The sequence below is a fragment of the Mirounga leonina genome, unplaced genomic scaffold (genome assembly GCF_011800145.1).
Source record: "Mirounga leonina isolate KUSES-001 unplaced genomic scaffold, KU_Mleo_1.0 Mir_174, whole genome shotgun sequence".
In the NCBI taxonomy this organism is placed as follows: domain Eukaryota; kingdom Metazoa; phylum Chordata; class Mammalia; order Carnivora; family Phocidae; genus Mirounga; species Mirounga leonina.
The window spans coordinates 72927493-72942342 of record NW_023270451.1 but is presented as its reverse complement, the minus strand read 5'-3'; the positions used below and the strand labels follow the sequence as shown (position 1 = coordinate 72942342).

Genomic DNA, 14850 nt, shown 5'->3' with positions numbered 1-14850 from the left:
AGGAGCCCGAGCGGAGTTTGGTCCAGGAGAGACTGTCAGGCCCCCAGACCGCAGGCGGGTCCCGATCCGGGCGGGGACGCCAACGGCGCGAGCTGCCTGCAGGGGGCGCGCCGGGTCTCCGCGCGGGCCGCGGCCGGGGCCGGAAGTGCCGGGGCGGGGCGGGGCGGGGCCGCGTCCCCACCACCGCCCCGGGCCGCCTCTCGGGCCCGCCCCCGGGAATCCCGGAAGAGCGGCGGGCGAGCGGGGGAGGCGGGAAGCCCGGACCCGAGGAGCGCGCCGTCCGGACTGAGCCCCGCCCTGCCCCCTGCCCGGAGCACCGGGGCCGCGAGCGAGCGTGCGGGCGGCCTCCCTCCCGTGCTCCGCCAGGCCCCGCGTGCAGGTCCACGTGCCTGCCTCCCGCTCTCGCCCCCGCAGGTTGGCAGTCGTCTCGCCGCGGTCGGGGCGGCGCACGGTCCCCGAGGCAGCGGCGGGCGGTGGGTTGGGAGTGCCGGGCCCATCCCGAGCGTGCGGAGCTCGGTCTCCCCCCAGGTAGCGCGGGCTCGCTCTGCCTCCCCGGCCCTCCCCGCCGGGCCTCTGCCCTCCTAGGAGCCCCAGCAGCATGGCGGCGGCTAGGCGCGAGGTTTGGCCTGCACGACCCGGCTGCGAGTCCTGGCTGGCCATTTCAAACTTTGTAACCTTGTGCACATTGCAGTCAGTCCCTCGTTTGTAAAATGGGCTTGATAATATCTGCCTCGCGGTCGAATAAACGTCCGTATGCCTGGCGGTTAGCAGTGCTCGTTAGTTGTGGGAATGACTATTAACGTTGCCTGAATTTGGACTGCAATGAGGTACGTTGGCCAAGGTCTGTCCTCTGGCCAGAAAGGTTAGAATGACGTCCTGCTCTTTTTTTTTTTTAAGTTGTAAACAGCCTAGATGAGCAATTAATGACTATGATTCAGAGAGGGATCCCTTATTCGGGGCTGACCCTTTTCTGGGCAAACATCTACTCCAGTAAGCTCCTCCCTAGGCGGAGCCCTAAGCTGCTTTCAGGATTCGGTTTGTACCCTTTGAGCCCCAGGGTGGGGACTGAGCGTTAGGGGGAGGGGAGAAGAGAGACCAGGTCAGATGAGAGGCTGCCCTGGGGCCTTTGGGATTCTCCCATCCCAAAGCCAGCATCAGTTGTGGTCCCTGATCCCTACCACTGGCTAAAATCTGGCCAGTCAGAAGTATCTTTGGATTAAGGGAGGGACTGTTGGTTGATTCAACCTTACTGGGGATCAAAAGGGTCTTGGGGTTCCCTGTAACCACACCAAGGTAGAGGAAATAAGTCTGGAGTTGGGGAGATCGTGAGAGATATGCTAAGAGTAGGAGAGGTGGGGCACCCTGAGGGCAGCGAGCACCTTGGATGGCAAGGACAAGGGGAATGGCCCGTTTTAGTCTCCTGGGCCCTGCTCTCTGCCCAGCTAACCTCTGGCCTGTCCTGACCAGTAATTACAGCTGATGACTGGAAGTATTCTAACTTCTTAGAATTCACTGGACTTTGTTCCAGGACACACAGAACTATCATTCCTGATGTGATGAGCATGGGGTTTGCTGTCCTGAATTAGAAAAGCAAATCATTAAGCCTGGGCCCTGACTCATCTTCAGGAGAGAAAAGCGAGATGGGAGACTTAAAATCTGAGGATAAAAAGAGGGTCCTTCCCACATGGATGACAGCCCAGGAGGCCGAGAAGAGAAAGGTTCCAGGGAAGACCCCCAAGGGGAGGAGACGGCCGGCGGCAGCGCAGAGGACTGTTGCAGCAAGGTGGGACAACTTCCGGCTGGGGTTCCCGGGGAATCAGGAGGAGGGAAGGTTTGGGGGCGTAGCAGTTGCTGGGGCTGAGCCTTCCACAGGGAGGTGGGTGGGTGTTTCAGCCCTGCAGAAGCCTTTTCAGCTCGCAGGTGCACAGCCTGCAGGGGTGAAGTGAGCCCTCCCCTCACAGACAGACCCCGCCTCTGCGGGTGCATCTCTGCAGCCAGGCCCTCAAGGGCCAGCCCCCAGGCAGTGCTCCCCCTCTGGTTTGCACACATTAGCCAAGCTCTCAGACACCACTTGTCCAAAATGCCAGGCTCTTCATTTGCACCAAAAACTGTGACCAGCCAGGGGTCAAGCTAAGTGGACCAGGGTCCAGCCTCCCCGCGGGCAAATCTTCAGGGACGGACAGATGAGTAGCAGTCACTGGGCCAGCGTGGAATCAGAAGCTGCGGGGCCAGTTAGTTGAACGGTGGTAATTTGGGGGAGTCTTAGGGCTGCCGGGGAGGGGACGTCCCTGCATTCTCCTAGACTGGGCACTACAGTGCCCCCCTCCCTGGCTCTTCCTTTTCTGAGTTGTCCTAACTGGACCCACCTCCGTTCTGACTTGCAGTCCTGCTCTACTGTGGTCATGGGTGCAGGTGGGGGTCAGTCGCGTCTGGGCACGATGATCTATTTGATCTGCTGGTGTCCCTTGCATGTGGGGCACTGACCCTCAGGAGCCGGCCAGATTGGAAAGCGGCGGTGGGTGGGTAGGCCTGGGGATGTGACTCTTGCTCTCGTGTTCTTCTCCCTCGTGAGACCTGAGACCCGTCCGTCCCCATCCTAGCATCATGCCTTCCTTTCAGGCTTGCCGCGGCGAGGACCGTGTACTGCATGAGTGAAGCTGAAATGGTGGATGTCGCTCTGGGGACCCTGATTGAGGTACAGGCAGCTGTGTCTCTTCTTACTCGGAGGACCAGAAACTGGACTGGGCCCTTGATTAATGGCAACAAAAGAGATGCCGTGCATTCTCAGGCGGCCTTGGAGGAGGGGGGCGTCATCTGTCGTCCCATTTCTTCCACCAGGCCCTTGTCTGGCACTTCTCTCAAGGTCACGCTCCCCTCGGCCTCTCCCCACGCGAGGTGGGACTTAATGTTTGGGGCTGGACACATGGGGAGGGAGGGCAGCCGTCTCTGGGGTGACTCTGTGCTGGTATGTGGAAGGGGACGGGAAGTCTTTAACTGCTTATGTTCTCCGAAGGGTCTCAGTTGGTGACTTCTGACCATTGTACTTCTTAGCTGAATGCCTCCCTGGCCTCTGAGGCGGAGTGTAATTGTACCGCCTTAGTATTGGGTAGCTGACTGGGTACTTTCATGTATTACTGTCTCATTTAATCCTTGCCATCACCTGGTGATCCGTTAGTTCAGATATTATCCCCATTTTACAGATAAAGAAATCGAGGCCCAGGGATTTCCCCTTAGTTGCACCGCCAATAAGTGCCAGAGCTTAGGCCCACACTCAAGTTTTGTATCCCCTGCTCCTTCCATTCTGTCATCCCTGCCTTTCCAGATATATTTTTCCTGTTTTTCTTTTCCACTCTGGTATTCTTCAGGCCCCTGCCCACGTCTCTCTCACATTGGTCTTGACTTCTACAGGAGCTGTGAGGGGGTAGAAGGGTGGGGAGCGGGAGGAGCAGGGCTTGACCCGGTCACACGCTGGGCTTCACGGTGGCTTCTGCATTGCTGACAGATAAACTGTCACGTTCACTCGGGAAATAACATAATGTCTGTTTTGCCTGTCATTTGTCCTACTCCCGCAGGCCCGGAAACAGGAAAAGCCCTTGGAGCTGCTGACCCTGGCGGGCGCTGATAAACCAGAGCTGTCCCCAACCTGCTCAACGTTGTCACCGAGTTCTCCTGGGAGTAGAAGTGAGGATGAGGACAATGGGAAAGACGCCCTTCCTCCAGGCCTCCGCCCTCCTCAGGGGCCCACGGGGTCTGACTCTGCGTGCAGCAGGAGCCCTGAGGAGGACGAGGACATGTTAAAATATGTCAGGGAGATATTTTTCAGCTAAGGGACAGACTTCCCAGGACTTCCTTCCCAGGGCGCTGAGGGAAGCCGGCTTCCCTTCCCGGCCTGGGGCCTGGCCGAGGATGCCGAAGAGGCCCAGTCCTCCCCTCCCTGGGCTGGCAGATGCACCAAGGAGGGGAAGCCCAGGGGGCTTTGGGCCTTGGGAGCTGTTGCGTTGAGTGTGTGGAAGTGAGGAACCATAGAATTTCTCTCTGCGCTGCGCCTCCTCCACTCGGAGGGTCTGGCTTTATTCACTTCCCAGGTTCAGGGAAAGGTGGACAAGGGGGTCACACTTACTGGAACCGTCGTAGAGTCAACTTAATAAATTTGAAAGAAGGAGCATAGCTGCTAAGTTCACTGGAATTCCGACAGTCAGTGGGATCTCTCCCTAAGGAGGAAGCCTGTTTCCATCCCCCGTGCAGCCCGGGAGGCAGATGTCCTGCCCACAGGGATCTGCACTGGAAGGCCTCTGCCCCCCACGCTGCCACCTTCCTTCTACTCGGCGGCTCAGCCTCAGTCCCCGGGCAGTTGGGAAGCAAGACTGGGACAGGAGCCCGCAGGAGACTCTGCAGCCGAGATCCTGCCAGAGTCCCCAGTTCTGTCTCTATTCAGGGTGGCCTTGGACAGATGGAATGAGGCGGGCATTTGCTGCACAGGTTTTCCAACATGCAGGTGCTCAGAAATACAAACCGGTCTGCAAGGCGGAGGTTGTGCTCTTCTCCTTTGCAGTTCTGGGTGGAAAAGTGAAGAGATGCAGCATCAGTATGTACGTGGAGCTGTTCTGTTCACCTTCCTCGCCGCTCTGGGGATTTGTTGTATTCTGTTCCCAACTCCCGGGGCCCGTGCTAGGAACGATTTGCCCGCTGACGCCCCTGCTTTGTCTGGCCTCGGGTCCAGGAGCCTTTCCAGGAGAGCCTTCAGAGCCACCAAGGCTTCTCTTTGTGCCCACGGGTTCGGTCTCTAGTGAATCCCTCAAGGGATCACTCCTGGGCCTTCGGGAGTGGTATTAGGGAAAGGGGGCTCATCACATCGCACCCACCACAGAGAGGGGGAGCTTGCTAACCGGGAGCCCCAAGAGACACCGAAGCGAGCTCTCTCTCTCTCATAATGTTCCCCATTGGTTGACATAAACCTTAACTGGGTTCTAGTTTGACATTTGGCAAATCGTCCTGGAAGTCAGGCCTCGTGACAGGAGTCCTCTCTCCATGAGCCTGAGGAAGAAGTGAGAATGGCTTGCTCAGATCAGTGCAGGAAAGCAGGAGTTCTCAGGACGGTGAGCTGCGTGGTCTGGGGGTGCCCTTGGGAACCTTGGAAGTCCCGCCATTGCTGCCTCCTGGCCTCTTGACTCTAGGTACCCCAACTTCTCCGTGGCGGGGCCTGGCTCCTAGGGCTTGAGATGGGCATTCGCTATCAAACAGGCTGAGAAGACATACCAGCCCCTCAAGTTTCTGGCGCCTTCTCTGAGCATAGTTCAAACTGAACTCTGGCGATCATGTTAACCTTTTGACAGACCTAGTAGCTGTCCAGCTTGCTCTTGTCCTCCGCCCTCTGAGGGAACACGATCGTGGCCATAAGCAAGAGGACGAGTAAGGCCTGCGCGGTGCCCAGAGCGAGAAACCCGGGCTCCAGCAGGGAGAGCCTGACCCACTTCCACGTGTAGGTGAGGAAGAGGCCCAGGCCACTGGCCAGCAGCATGGAGGACGTGGCGAGGAAGCCCACCGCCAGCCGCCACTCTCCCTGGCTGCTGTTGCACCAGGCCAGGAAGAGAGGCAGGGGGACGAAGAGCATCAAGACCAGGGCCCCGTACACACCAAGCCTGGCCAGGGCCAGGCCGACCCGCGACACGCCCAGGGCCTCCAGCTCAGGGAACTGGCGGCACCGCAGGGAGCCGGTGTCCTGGTCCCACAGGCAGAAGTTGTAGAAGCCGACTCTGAGGTGGGGCAGGTCCGTGAGGTTGCCGGCCTTCCAGAGGAGAGCATAGAAGAGCAGGGAGATGGCCGCCGCCGTGGCGGCCATGATGGCCAGGAAGCGCAGCTGTGCGGCCTGCCTCGGGCTGGGCATGGTCATCTTCCCCTGCCCTTGGCACGGCCGCCTTCCAGGTACCTGCGGGAAGGCACATCCGTGAGCGTCCTCACAGTTCCTGGAATTCCGTAAACACCCGTGGCACCCTTCCTCCCGACCCCAGCGGGAACCCGAAGTTAGAGGGAGCCTCCAGGCAGCACCCACTCGGTGAGTCCTCAGCCGCCTCTCGGGGCCAAGTTCAGGGGGAAGGGCCCCCCGCGGGGCAGCTGGGGGTGCCTGAAACGTGCACACTGATGCCCTCTCAACAGGGGCTTCGCTGCACTTTCAACACCACAAGCCCCTGGAAACGTCTGAGGGAGTTGCTCAGATCCTGACAAGGGTGGGCTCGTCGGGGGTGAAGGAGACGCCGCTCCTTGGGGGCCCGGAGGGGGAGGACGGTGCTAAAGGCTCCGTGGGGGACAGCAGCACCACCCAGGAGCTGGAAGAACCACCCTCAGTGGGACCCAGACCAGTCAGATCAGAACTTCTGAGGTTGGGGCCAGGCACTGGTTGTTCTAGAAGCTCTGTAGCACGTTCTCACGTGAGCTGGGGTTGAGGCTCTGGGAGTCAGGACTTGGTGAAGACGAGAGGCCACCCGGTAATGAAATCACACAGTCGTACTCCCTACTTTTTAAGTGTCTACAATTTAAGCGTCCTGACAACAGTAATTGTAGAAATCTTGGAAAGTCATTTTTAAAAGAAAAAATAGAAAAAATCACCTCTTCTCCCACCACATACATAGAATCACTGTTAATTTTCTACCAATATTTTTTTCCTATGTGGTGTATTTTTAAATAATCATACAGTTGACCACAATGATTTTCTCACTGACTATTGTGAACCTTTTTTCAAAGCTGTTAAATAGTCTTCAAAAACGTGGTTAATGGCTGTGTAATAGCTCATGTCGTAGATTTATCCATGACACTATCAGACAGATTGTGTCCATTTTTCACCATTTTAAGTGACAATCAGGGAAGATGCTTGTATGATTCTGATTTTTCCTTAGGCTAGATCTCTAAGAGTACAATCAGAGTCAAAAGTAAAAAAAAATTTTGGTGATTTTATTGCATATTGCCCAATTGACCTGCAGAAAACTTCATGGTAATCCCTGTCATATAGTAGACACCTTCCTCATTGTATTTGAAAAATCTTTTCACTCCATTTTTACTCCAAAGGATTTCTCCAAATTGGCTCCTACAACAGTCGTCTGCATACGATACCTTTATATCTGTAAATCTTCCAGTGTGGAATAAAATGGCCATTGACAGCCCAGAGCCCTGGGAACTCAGTGCTGCCGGCCTTAGGCCTCAGAAGACAACAGGTGCTGGGGACAAACTAGAGTGACATCTGGTCAGCACCAGAGGGCAGCGTCTGAAGGGTCCCCTGGGGAGGAGCGGGCCCTCCCTCTTTGCCACAGCTGACTGGAAGGAAGGGGTGTCTGACCACATCCCTTATTTGTTCTGTGAGAACAGAAGGTGCCCGGAGGGAGAGAAAGAACACGCACTTGGGAACAGGATGTGGGGCCGCACAGCGCTGGGCTGGCTGCTGCTCGTGTCCTGTAGGACATCTGGACAGACTTCAGGACTAAGAGGCTGGAGGCTGGTCCTAGCTTCTTTGTCTAAATGTTTCATAGTGAAAGCTTACGATGTTTGGCTGGAAAAGCCCATGGCACTCCCCTCCTCTGCTGTCCTAGGAGCCCACCCTGGCTTTTTTGGCCTTTAACAATCCTAGCAATCACGTTCTTGCCACCGTGAGCTTTTTAATTCCCTTTCACAACAAGCCTTGCTTCCTTCAGAGGGTAACTGGGGAGACTGCTGAGTCACTGTCACCCTTTTTAGCTGAACTTTTTCCTGTTTACAACAAAGCAACAGATGCTGATTGTAGAACACTAGAAAAATAGGCGAACGACTAAAAATCATCTGTACCTTCGGGTTGTAGAAATAACCACTCTTAACAACACATTTCCTTCCATAATGCTGTTTTACACAGTTGCGCTCGCATAACTGTATGTTTGTATCCCGCTTTGTAAACACATGATAGCGTGACTACACTTGTGTATATTACGTTGTTCGACATTACTTTGTAAGACTAGAAATGAGGCTGTGGTGGATGTTGGTGAACCCCCGTCTCTTGTCACTGGCACTTGCTTCTCAAGACCCCTGAAGTGCCCTCTCCTGAGTCACGGAATCCAAAGAAACTTCACAAACTGTCCTAGCACCTTTGTTCCCTTTCACAGAGGAGGGTCAGTCGCTCCGGTCCCCATCTCGGCTAAAATACCCACCAGCTTACTCACTGTTGTGGACCCGTATTGATCCTGCACTTACGTACACCTTCTCCTTTGTCACTGTCTGCTCATGGCTTTCCATATTACATTTTCATCTTATCCCAATGATCGAGATTCCCACAAAACTCCCTTCTCTTCTCCTTTGTCTTCTGTAAAAACACCAAAAAGACCCATCCTCGTCCTATTTATTTTCGATCCGTTCTTCCTGCCCGCACATCTAATGTCACCCAGTACCCAGATGTTCTGTAGAGCTGGGGCTTAGGTCTCTCACCATCTACCCGATGCACACCTGCATGCCTCTGTTGTTCACGACGTCCCGAGGGGGCCTCACAGGGCACCCCTGCACATCTTTCATGCCACGTGACCGCTCATCTGCCACCCACGGCAATTCTGTTCCACTCACTAGGCGTCCAGGGAGCCCTTGGAATGTGGCCCGCGGCGGGGAGTGGGGGGCCCACGGAGAGCCGCCCCTCCAGGAGTGTGGGCACTGGACTCCCGGATCTCCAACTTCCTCCCCCCGCAATACTATCCTGTGCTCTCCCTGGAGGGCTGTACATCTTCTGGAACGTGCTACCAAGGGTGCCCTCTTTTCGTGCAACATGAACAATGACCTGGCCTTCTTCCTGCTCCTTTGAGGACGGGACCTCTCCTATTAGCCTTGCTCCCCCCACCCCCCCGCCCAACCCCCAGCTTCCACTAACAGTGGCATTCGCTGTATTTTCCAAGAACTGAAGGCAAGTCAGGACTTGGGGACTTGCCAGTTCCTGGCCTGGAATGCTCTTCTGTTGTCACAGGTCTCCCTCCCTCGCCTCCCTTGGCTCTCTCTGCTCCAGTGTTCCTTTCTCAGGGACGCTGCCCGATTAGCGTCTTCACCTTGACCGCATACCCCCACCCCCAGCAGCTGCAGCTGGGGCTCCCCGGGTCCCTTTCCTGCTCTCTCCCTGCAGCCTTTTTACCGTCTCCCATTCTCAACCTTTTCTTGACGCCCCACCCTCGCCCCCAGTGGGATATAAACTCCATGAGGGCCAGGACTTATCTGCTGCTCATTTATGTATCTATGGTTAGCTGGCTGACTGGCTGTTCATCTACCAAAAAATCTATCACTTACTGTTACGGCCCCAACACCCAGGGCCACCAGGCACAAGGCAGGCACTCAGTGTCTACTGAGTGACATGTAATGACTGAATGAACGTTCACAATGGCACACGGAGTTGCTCAAACTCCTCCCTGTGTTTACACTGCCCCCACTCTGGGCTCAGAGTTTGGGCACCTCCCTCCCCGTCTGGAACATTGCAGGCCTGTTCCTGGGGGCTGTTGCGAGACTGAAGCACAGCAGTTGTCCACACCGGCCGACCGGTGCCTGGCGCGCGGCCCGCTGCACCAGCTCTGCTGATCCTGGTGGAGCGGTGTCCGCGATCGATCGATCGATCGAGATCGATCGGGGGAGAAAAGGGAGGTGAGGGCAGGGAGAGGAGGAGGGCTGGGAGTGCCGCATGAATGGAGAGCCAAGCGAAGCCAGGGAAGAAGATGTCAGCGGAATGAAGCCACACAAACCATCTGACGGGACGAGCCCAACGGAGTGCTTAGTGTCAGGCGGTCCTGGCCCGGACTAACAACTCTCTGATCGGTGTCTTCACGGCTAGGGTGTGGTTCTGACAAAAATCAAAAGGGAAGAAGAAAGGGAAATGTGTCATATTTCCTCTGGCAGAAATAGGAGCCCAGGTTCTTCTTTTTCCAACCTGGGCCGCAGTGGTGCCTCCCAAGTGGGTGCAGTTGGGGACATCTGCCCGGGTCTCCCTGCGGTCGGTGTTTTAGGCAACACGTGCCATTCTGATGCACTTAATTCTGCACGTAAAGGAAAGCAGCTTCGCCAGCAGAAACAGGACCACACCCCGAGACTGCTCGTAGGGCCAAAATCATCAGGCTCAAGGCCTCCCCGTTGGCCGAGCTACTCAAGTAGGCTGTGGCAGGGGTTCCGGTGACGTTAACTGGCTCTTGGTTCATCTGTTTTGTTGCTTGCTAGCCCCTGCGAGCAGATGATCCCGCTGGGGGCAAAGGTCAACGACAATTTAGAGGGAGAAACAGTCCTTCGTAACGAGCACAGGCCTGCACCTTGGGCCCATCCGCATTTGGTGTTTCGCGGCGGGACTCCACAGCTAGTTGACAGGAGGCTAAGGTTAAGGTTCCCCGGACCCGAAGCAGAGTTTGAAGGCAAGTAGTACTAGAAACTAGGACTGCCACTGGCTGTCGCTCTTGGTTCTCCCGCCCGGCCCTCTCCTGCAATCCTGACAGAGAGCCACAGCCCCCTCCTACCGAGGAGGCCAGGGTTTCCTCTCGTGACTGCATGAACGGCCCATTTTGGATGGTTCCCTCTGTCACAGGCCCTGTGGAATCAGTAGCATTCAGGGCAAACCAGGGGCCTGGCTTCACTGAGCTTGCCTTCTGGTTGGGGAGACCAACGCCAACGGTATACTTTTAAAAAGATAATTATAATTTTGAAAAGATTTGGGAAGGAAATAAACAGGATGAAGTAAAGGAGAGAAGGTGACGGGAGGAAGCCATTCGTCTCGATCGGTGGGTCAGGGAAGGCCTGCGTGGGGAGGAGACATTTGGTTTGAGGCCTGAGGGACATGAAAGAGCCCTGCTGAGCTGGGCCAGGGGAAGAGCCTTCCAGGGAGCAAGTGCAGTCGTTTTGAACGCTTGGTTGGGAGATGAACAGATTTCCAGGGCCGGGGCAGCGGCCCCATAACTAAGGAGAGGGGAGGAGACCAGTCCGGACCGGCGAGTGGTCCCTGGTCCCGGTGGGCCTTGTAGGCCAGGGTGACAGGTGTGGATTATATCCTTGTAACCGAGTGTTCCATTAACTCATGTCCCTGTTCCCCCAAACACAAGGAGCTAGGTGCCCAGATGGCAGGTTGAAAGCCCAGGCGGCCCTGTGATTTGGGACAGACGGAGCCAAGTCCAGCGGCTACCTCACACGCATCCTGCCAGGTGGCCCTGCGGGACGCACCGAGGCCTACTTGAATGTTGTTGCACCCAAGAAGAGGAGGACGTCAAGAATAATCGACAGTCACGAACACCTAGACCTTAAATTTTTCAAGAGGTCTTTAGAGAGTTGGCTGGAAAGCCGGGTAAGTTTCCCAGGAACTTGACCTCCATCCTCACACGGGAGGGAGGGTTCTTCCCTGGCGAGTTTGTAATGCATATGAAAGGGCTTCCAGACACAAAATAACTCAAAGAAAGCAAATCACCACCAAGTTGAGTAGCAGACGCTCTGGGGCCTCCCCCTCCAGCCTGCAGGGCCAGTATTTGGGGAACCTGCGAAAGCCAGCCCTGGCCTGGTCAGTCTCGGGGCTGGGGTGGGCTGGCGGCCTGAGGAGAGGGCGGAGGCTGACAGAAGCCAGCTCCCCTCACAGAAGCGCTGGGCGTCTCGGGATCCCCTCCCAGAGTCTGTTGATGTCTAGGTTGGGGCTGACACAGTGAATTCTTCATGTGCCTGGACCACAACATGGAGGCCGCGGCGGCGCCCAGCCCAGGTCGCAGTTCTCAGCCTAAGTCAGCCGTCGAGGACCCCTAACGCACACGGAGCACAACCCTGGAACCCTGCTCCCGCTAGCTCGCCTTACCCCACAGAGCAGGGCCTCCTAGCTAGTCATGCCCCCTGGTTTCCACACTGCGGCTTCGCTCCACCACACGCTCTTGCCCCAAATCCCGCCCCGGTGCTCCATGCTTGGGAGGCGCTGTCCTCCCCCAGTCCACAGCTTGTTGTCCCTCAAATCAAGGAAGGGTAATCTCATGCCTGAATTGTTTTCATTTTGTCATTGGACAGGGCTGAGAACGCTGAGGTGCTGGGAGCCCGGGGTGCCAAGCTCTGAGGAAGCTCAGTTGCTAATGAGAACACACTGTCCATGTATTCCAAGATGAAATTTGCAGGTATTTGTTAACACTTATTAAATCACTTGAAGATGTACCATTCTGAGGCTAGAGTCACTGAAGTAATCACAGGATCCGGTTCCCAGGTAGATTCCTAGAAATAACGGGGGAAATTGGGCCCCAACCCCCCCCCCGTGGTAGCCCCCCCGGGTGTACTGGGATGGACAGCTCAAGAGTGGAGTATCTCAGAAAAGACACACGTAGGAAGTTAAAGGCGATAAAAGTGGCATTACAGTTCAGTGGGAGGTTTTCCATTAACTGGCGCTGGAGTGGTTGATGAGCTAACTGAAAACCAGACAAAACTGGTTTAAGTCCTTGTCTCTTGCCACATACCAAAATAAAGTTCACATGGATCCAAACGTGACATGTGATGAACAGAGGGGAAAAAAAGAAAAGACCTAGAAAAAAGTGAAGATTTGATTTACGACTGAGAAACAACACTTTGAACTTAAAAGCAAATTGAAATCACAAAAAATTTGTACAGATTTAACCATTTAGACAGTTACATTTCCATATAACATAATAAATCACAAGTCAATGAGCGTGGAAAATATCTGCAATAAGTATGAAATGATTAATAATACTAATATACCAAATGTTCATACAAATAGGTAAGAAAAACAACCCCTGTAAAAAGGGACAAAGAATACGAGGACATTTCAGAAGAGAAGGACTGCCAAATAGGTCACTGTAGCTTTATACTCTCTACCAAATGTGTGGGAGTTTCCCTCCACCAGGCAATTTTCTGTGACACCAGCTGGTGTCCTATTTAACTCAATTCTGACACCATCTACTTGAAGAGAGTGTTAGGTCCCCCAGGCAAAGGGCTTAGTCCCATAAGCGGCCTCCTCCCCCACTCCCGGCTCCAGAGGAGGCTTCATGACCAGGACTGATGGATGACATCACTGGGCACTGGGTGTGGGTGATTGTATCTCCAGCCAGTCGGCCTCCCTGGAGGTTGTGGGCTGGGGTTAAAAGTTGCCCTCTAATCCCAAGGTCGCTTCCCTTGACAACCAAACCCCATCTATAGAGATTTGCCAGAAGTCAGCTCATTAACATAACAGATGTGCTTGAAAGGAGCTCGTTAACGAATAAAGAAGACACCCTTATCTCTATTATCACTTAGGAAATTCCAAGGGTTTTAGGAGCTCTGTGCCAAGAAGGGGAATAAAGACCAAATATATATCCTTCTTACGTAAATCGCGGTATCTCATTAACTAACATGAAAAAAGTCTGTACCTTTTGTAACGCAAGCAAAGATATGCCAAGTCAAATAACCTAGGAGTTTCCCTATCAAAACTGCAGATGAAAACGTTGGTTGTCACAGAAGGCATGGCAAAGCGGGCATGTTCATGCGGTGATGGTGGAAATGGTTAAACATCCGTGCAGACTTTCTAGGAGGCAGTTTGGCAATATGCACTGAAACCCCTAAAAACCATTCTTTCTGGCCTAGTAATTCCACTTAGAGGAGTTTATCCTAAGGCAGCGATCAGAAACGCAATCAATGATTTATATACAGCAATGTTCATCGCAGTATGGCAAAAAATGGAAAGAAACTCTAATGCCCACCAGTGGAATTAAATTAAGACATATCAGGGCAATGAAACTCTGCAGACTTTAGAAAAGTCACGTCTAAAATCACACTCTATAGTATGAGCAAGACAGAGACTAAGGAAACATTCTAAAATGTTAACGTTAGCCATGGTTGCTATCTGTGGGTGGTGGCAGCCTTACGGACAATTGTTCTCTTTTTGCATTAAAAATATTCCAGAATTAGGTGCTGTATTTATGTAAAACTGAAATGCAGAAAACAAACATAAACACCCTTCACGATTAGGTAAGATAAGGCAGGAGTTGGCTGGAAAGAACACAGAGAAAGGGGAGTATGCGCAGAATCCCAAGTCTTAGGAACTGTCTCAGGTCTGGGGCTTCCGGAGGGATGGGGTGTAGGGAGAAGATACTGAAAAATGCACACTAGTTGTCAGGAGGTAAGAAGGAAAGAAGGAGTGTGTGTGTGTTTTCTGTGTGTGTGTGTGTGTGTGTGTGTGTTTTCTTTCCCAAAGGAGTCTTTGGTTTTACAGGTGAAGAAGTGTAACAGAAGTTATTAAAGGAAACAGTCCATAGTAAAATATTTAAAGATAAGCACCAGCAGCCCCAAGATCCCACCATGAATTTCCATCGGCATGAGAAGCAATGCAGTCTAGTAACAGAGGGTCCGAAAAATCTTAGACCCTGTAACAGCCCGAGCCAAGAACACGGGTCTTTCCGCCCATCTTAACCCGCAGTGTGTGTTTTAAGGATTTTAAGTGTGGTGCTGTAACTTGGAGGACTCGTCTAGCTCCTGCGAGTCGCGGGTCTGCTCCTGCCTGGCTGCCCGTTTCTGCGCAGCAGGCCACGCTTGTACGCATTTGTGCGGCCTTGGGGCGAGCCCCTGGCGCCCACGCTCGGCCCGGCGGGGCTCTCGCGGGGGGACACTGGCGTCGCCCGCACCGTCTCGGGGGCCGGGGGCGCCGCCCTGGTGCCGGAGGGAGCTGCGGGAAGGAGGGCCGAGCGGGCAGGGCTCGGCGGTCCTGGGGCGGGGGCACAGGGGCGGCCCGGGCTCGTGGCCGGGGTGGGGGAGGCTCGGCGGGGCCCGCGGGGCCGCGTGCGGGCGGGCACTTACCGCAGGAGGGGCGGGCCCCGCGGCGAGCCTCGCAGGCAGGCGGGGCCGGCGAGGGGCCGGGGGCGGCGGCGGGCGGCGGGGCCGGCG

The 14850-nt window shown here is 54.8% G+C and overlaps 2 protein-coding genes and 1 long non-coding RNA gene across 4 annotated transcripts in view; 2 read left to right on the top strand and 1 right to left on the bottom strand.

The window, feature by feature from the left end:
• The first annotated feature begins 279 nt into the window (after window positions 1-279).
• Window positions 280-4160, top strand: CYREN (cell cycle regulator of NHEJ). Of its 2 annotated transcripts, none has more exons than XM_035021158.1 (3): window positions 280-1783; window positions 2620-2695; window positions 3573-4160. In XM_035021158.1, exons 1-3 carry the CDS (start codon window positions 1641-1643, stop codon window positions 3825-3827), a joined length of 474 nt encoding a protein of 157 aa, XP_034877049.1. In that variant the 5' UTR covers window positions 280-1640; the 3' UTR covers window positions 3828-4160. The 2 variants fall into 2 exon arrangements, with proteins under 2 accessions (XP_034877049.1, XP_034877050.1); XM_035021159.1 differs by lacking the exon at window positions 280-1783 and adding an exon at window positions 2147-2231.
• TMEM140 (transmembrane protein 140) lies at window positions 4029-8140 on the bottom strand. Its single transcript, XM_035021156.1, has one exon. It carries the CDS (start codon window positions 5888-5890, stop codon window positions 5336-5338), a length of 555 nt encoding a protein of 184 aa, XP_034877047.1. The 5' UTR covers window positions 5891-8140; the 3' UTR covers window positions 4029-5335.
• A 2312-nt stretch (window positions 8141-10452) lies between these two features.
• The window catches only part of LOC118021120, an 89012-nt gene continuing 84614 nt past the window's right edge, over window positions 10453-14850 (top strand). The window contains exons 1-2 of the long non-coding RNA XR_004682114.1: window positions 10453-11299; window positions 11998-14089. This is a non-coding gene — a long non-coding RNA (uncharacterized LOC118021120). The remainder of the gene's footprint in view (window positions 11300-11997; window positions 14090-14850) is intronic.

Bases quoted from the DNA above. Each gene is read 5' to 3' on its own strand.
- TMEM140 (XM_035021156.1), bottom strand. From the start codon at position 5,890: ATGACCATGCCCAGCCCGAGGCAGGCCGCACAGCTGCGCTTCCTGGCC.
- CYREN (XM_035021158.1), top strand. From the start codon at position 1,641: ATGGGAGACTTAAAATCTGAGGATAAAAAGAGGGTCCTTCCCACATGG. The intron at 1,784-2,619 runs GTGGGACAACTT...CCTTCCTTTCAG, and splicing joins CAGAGGACTGTTGCAGCAAG to GCTTGCCGCGGCGAGGACCG. The intron at 2,696-3,572 runs GTACAGGCAGCT...CTACTCCCGCAG, and splicing joins CTCTGGGGACCCTGATTGAG to GCCCGGAAACAGGAAAAGCC.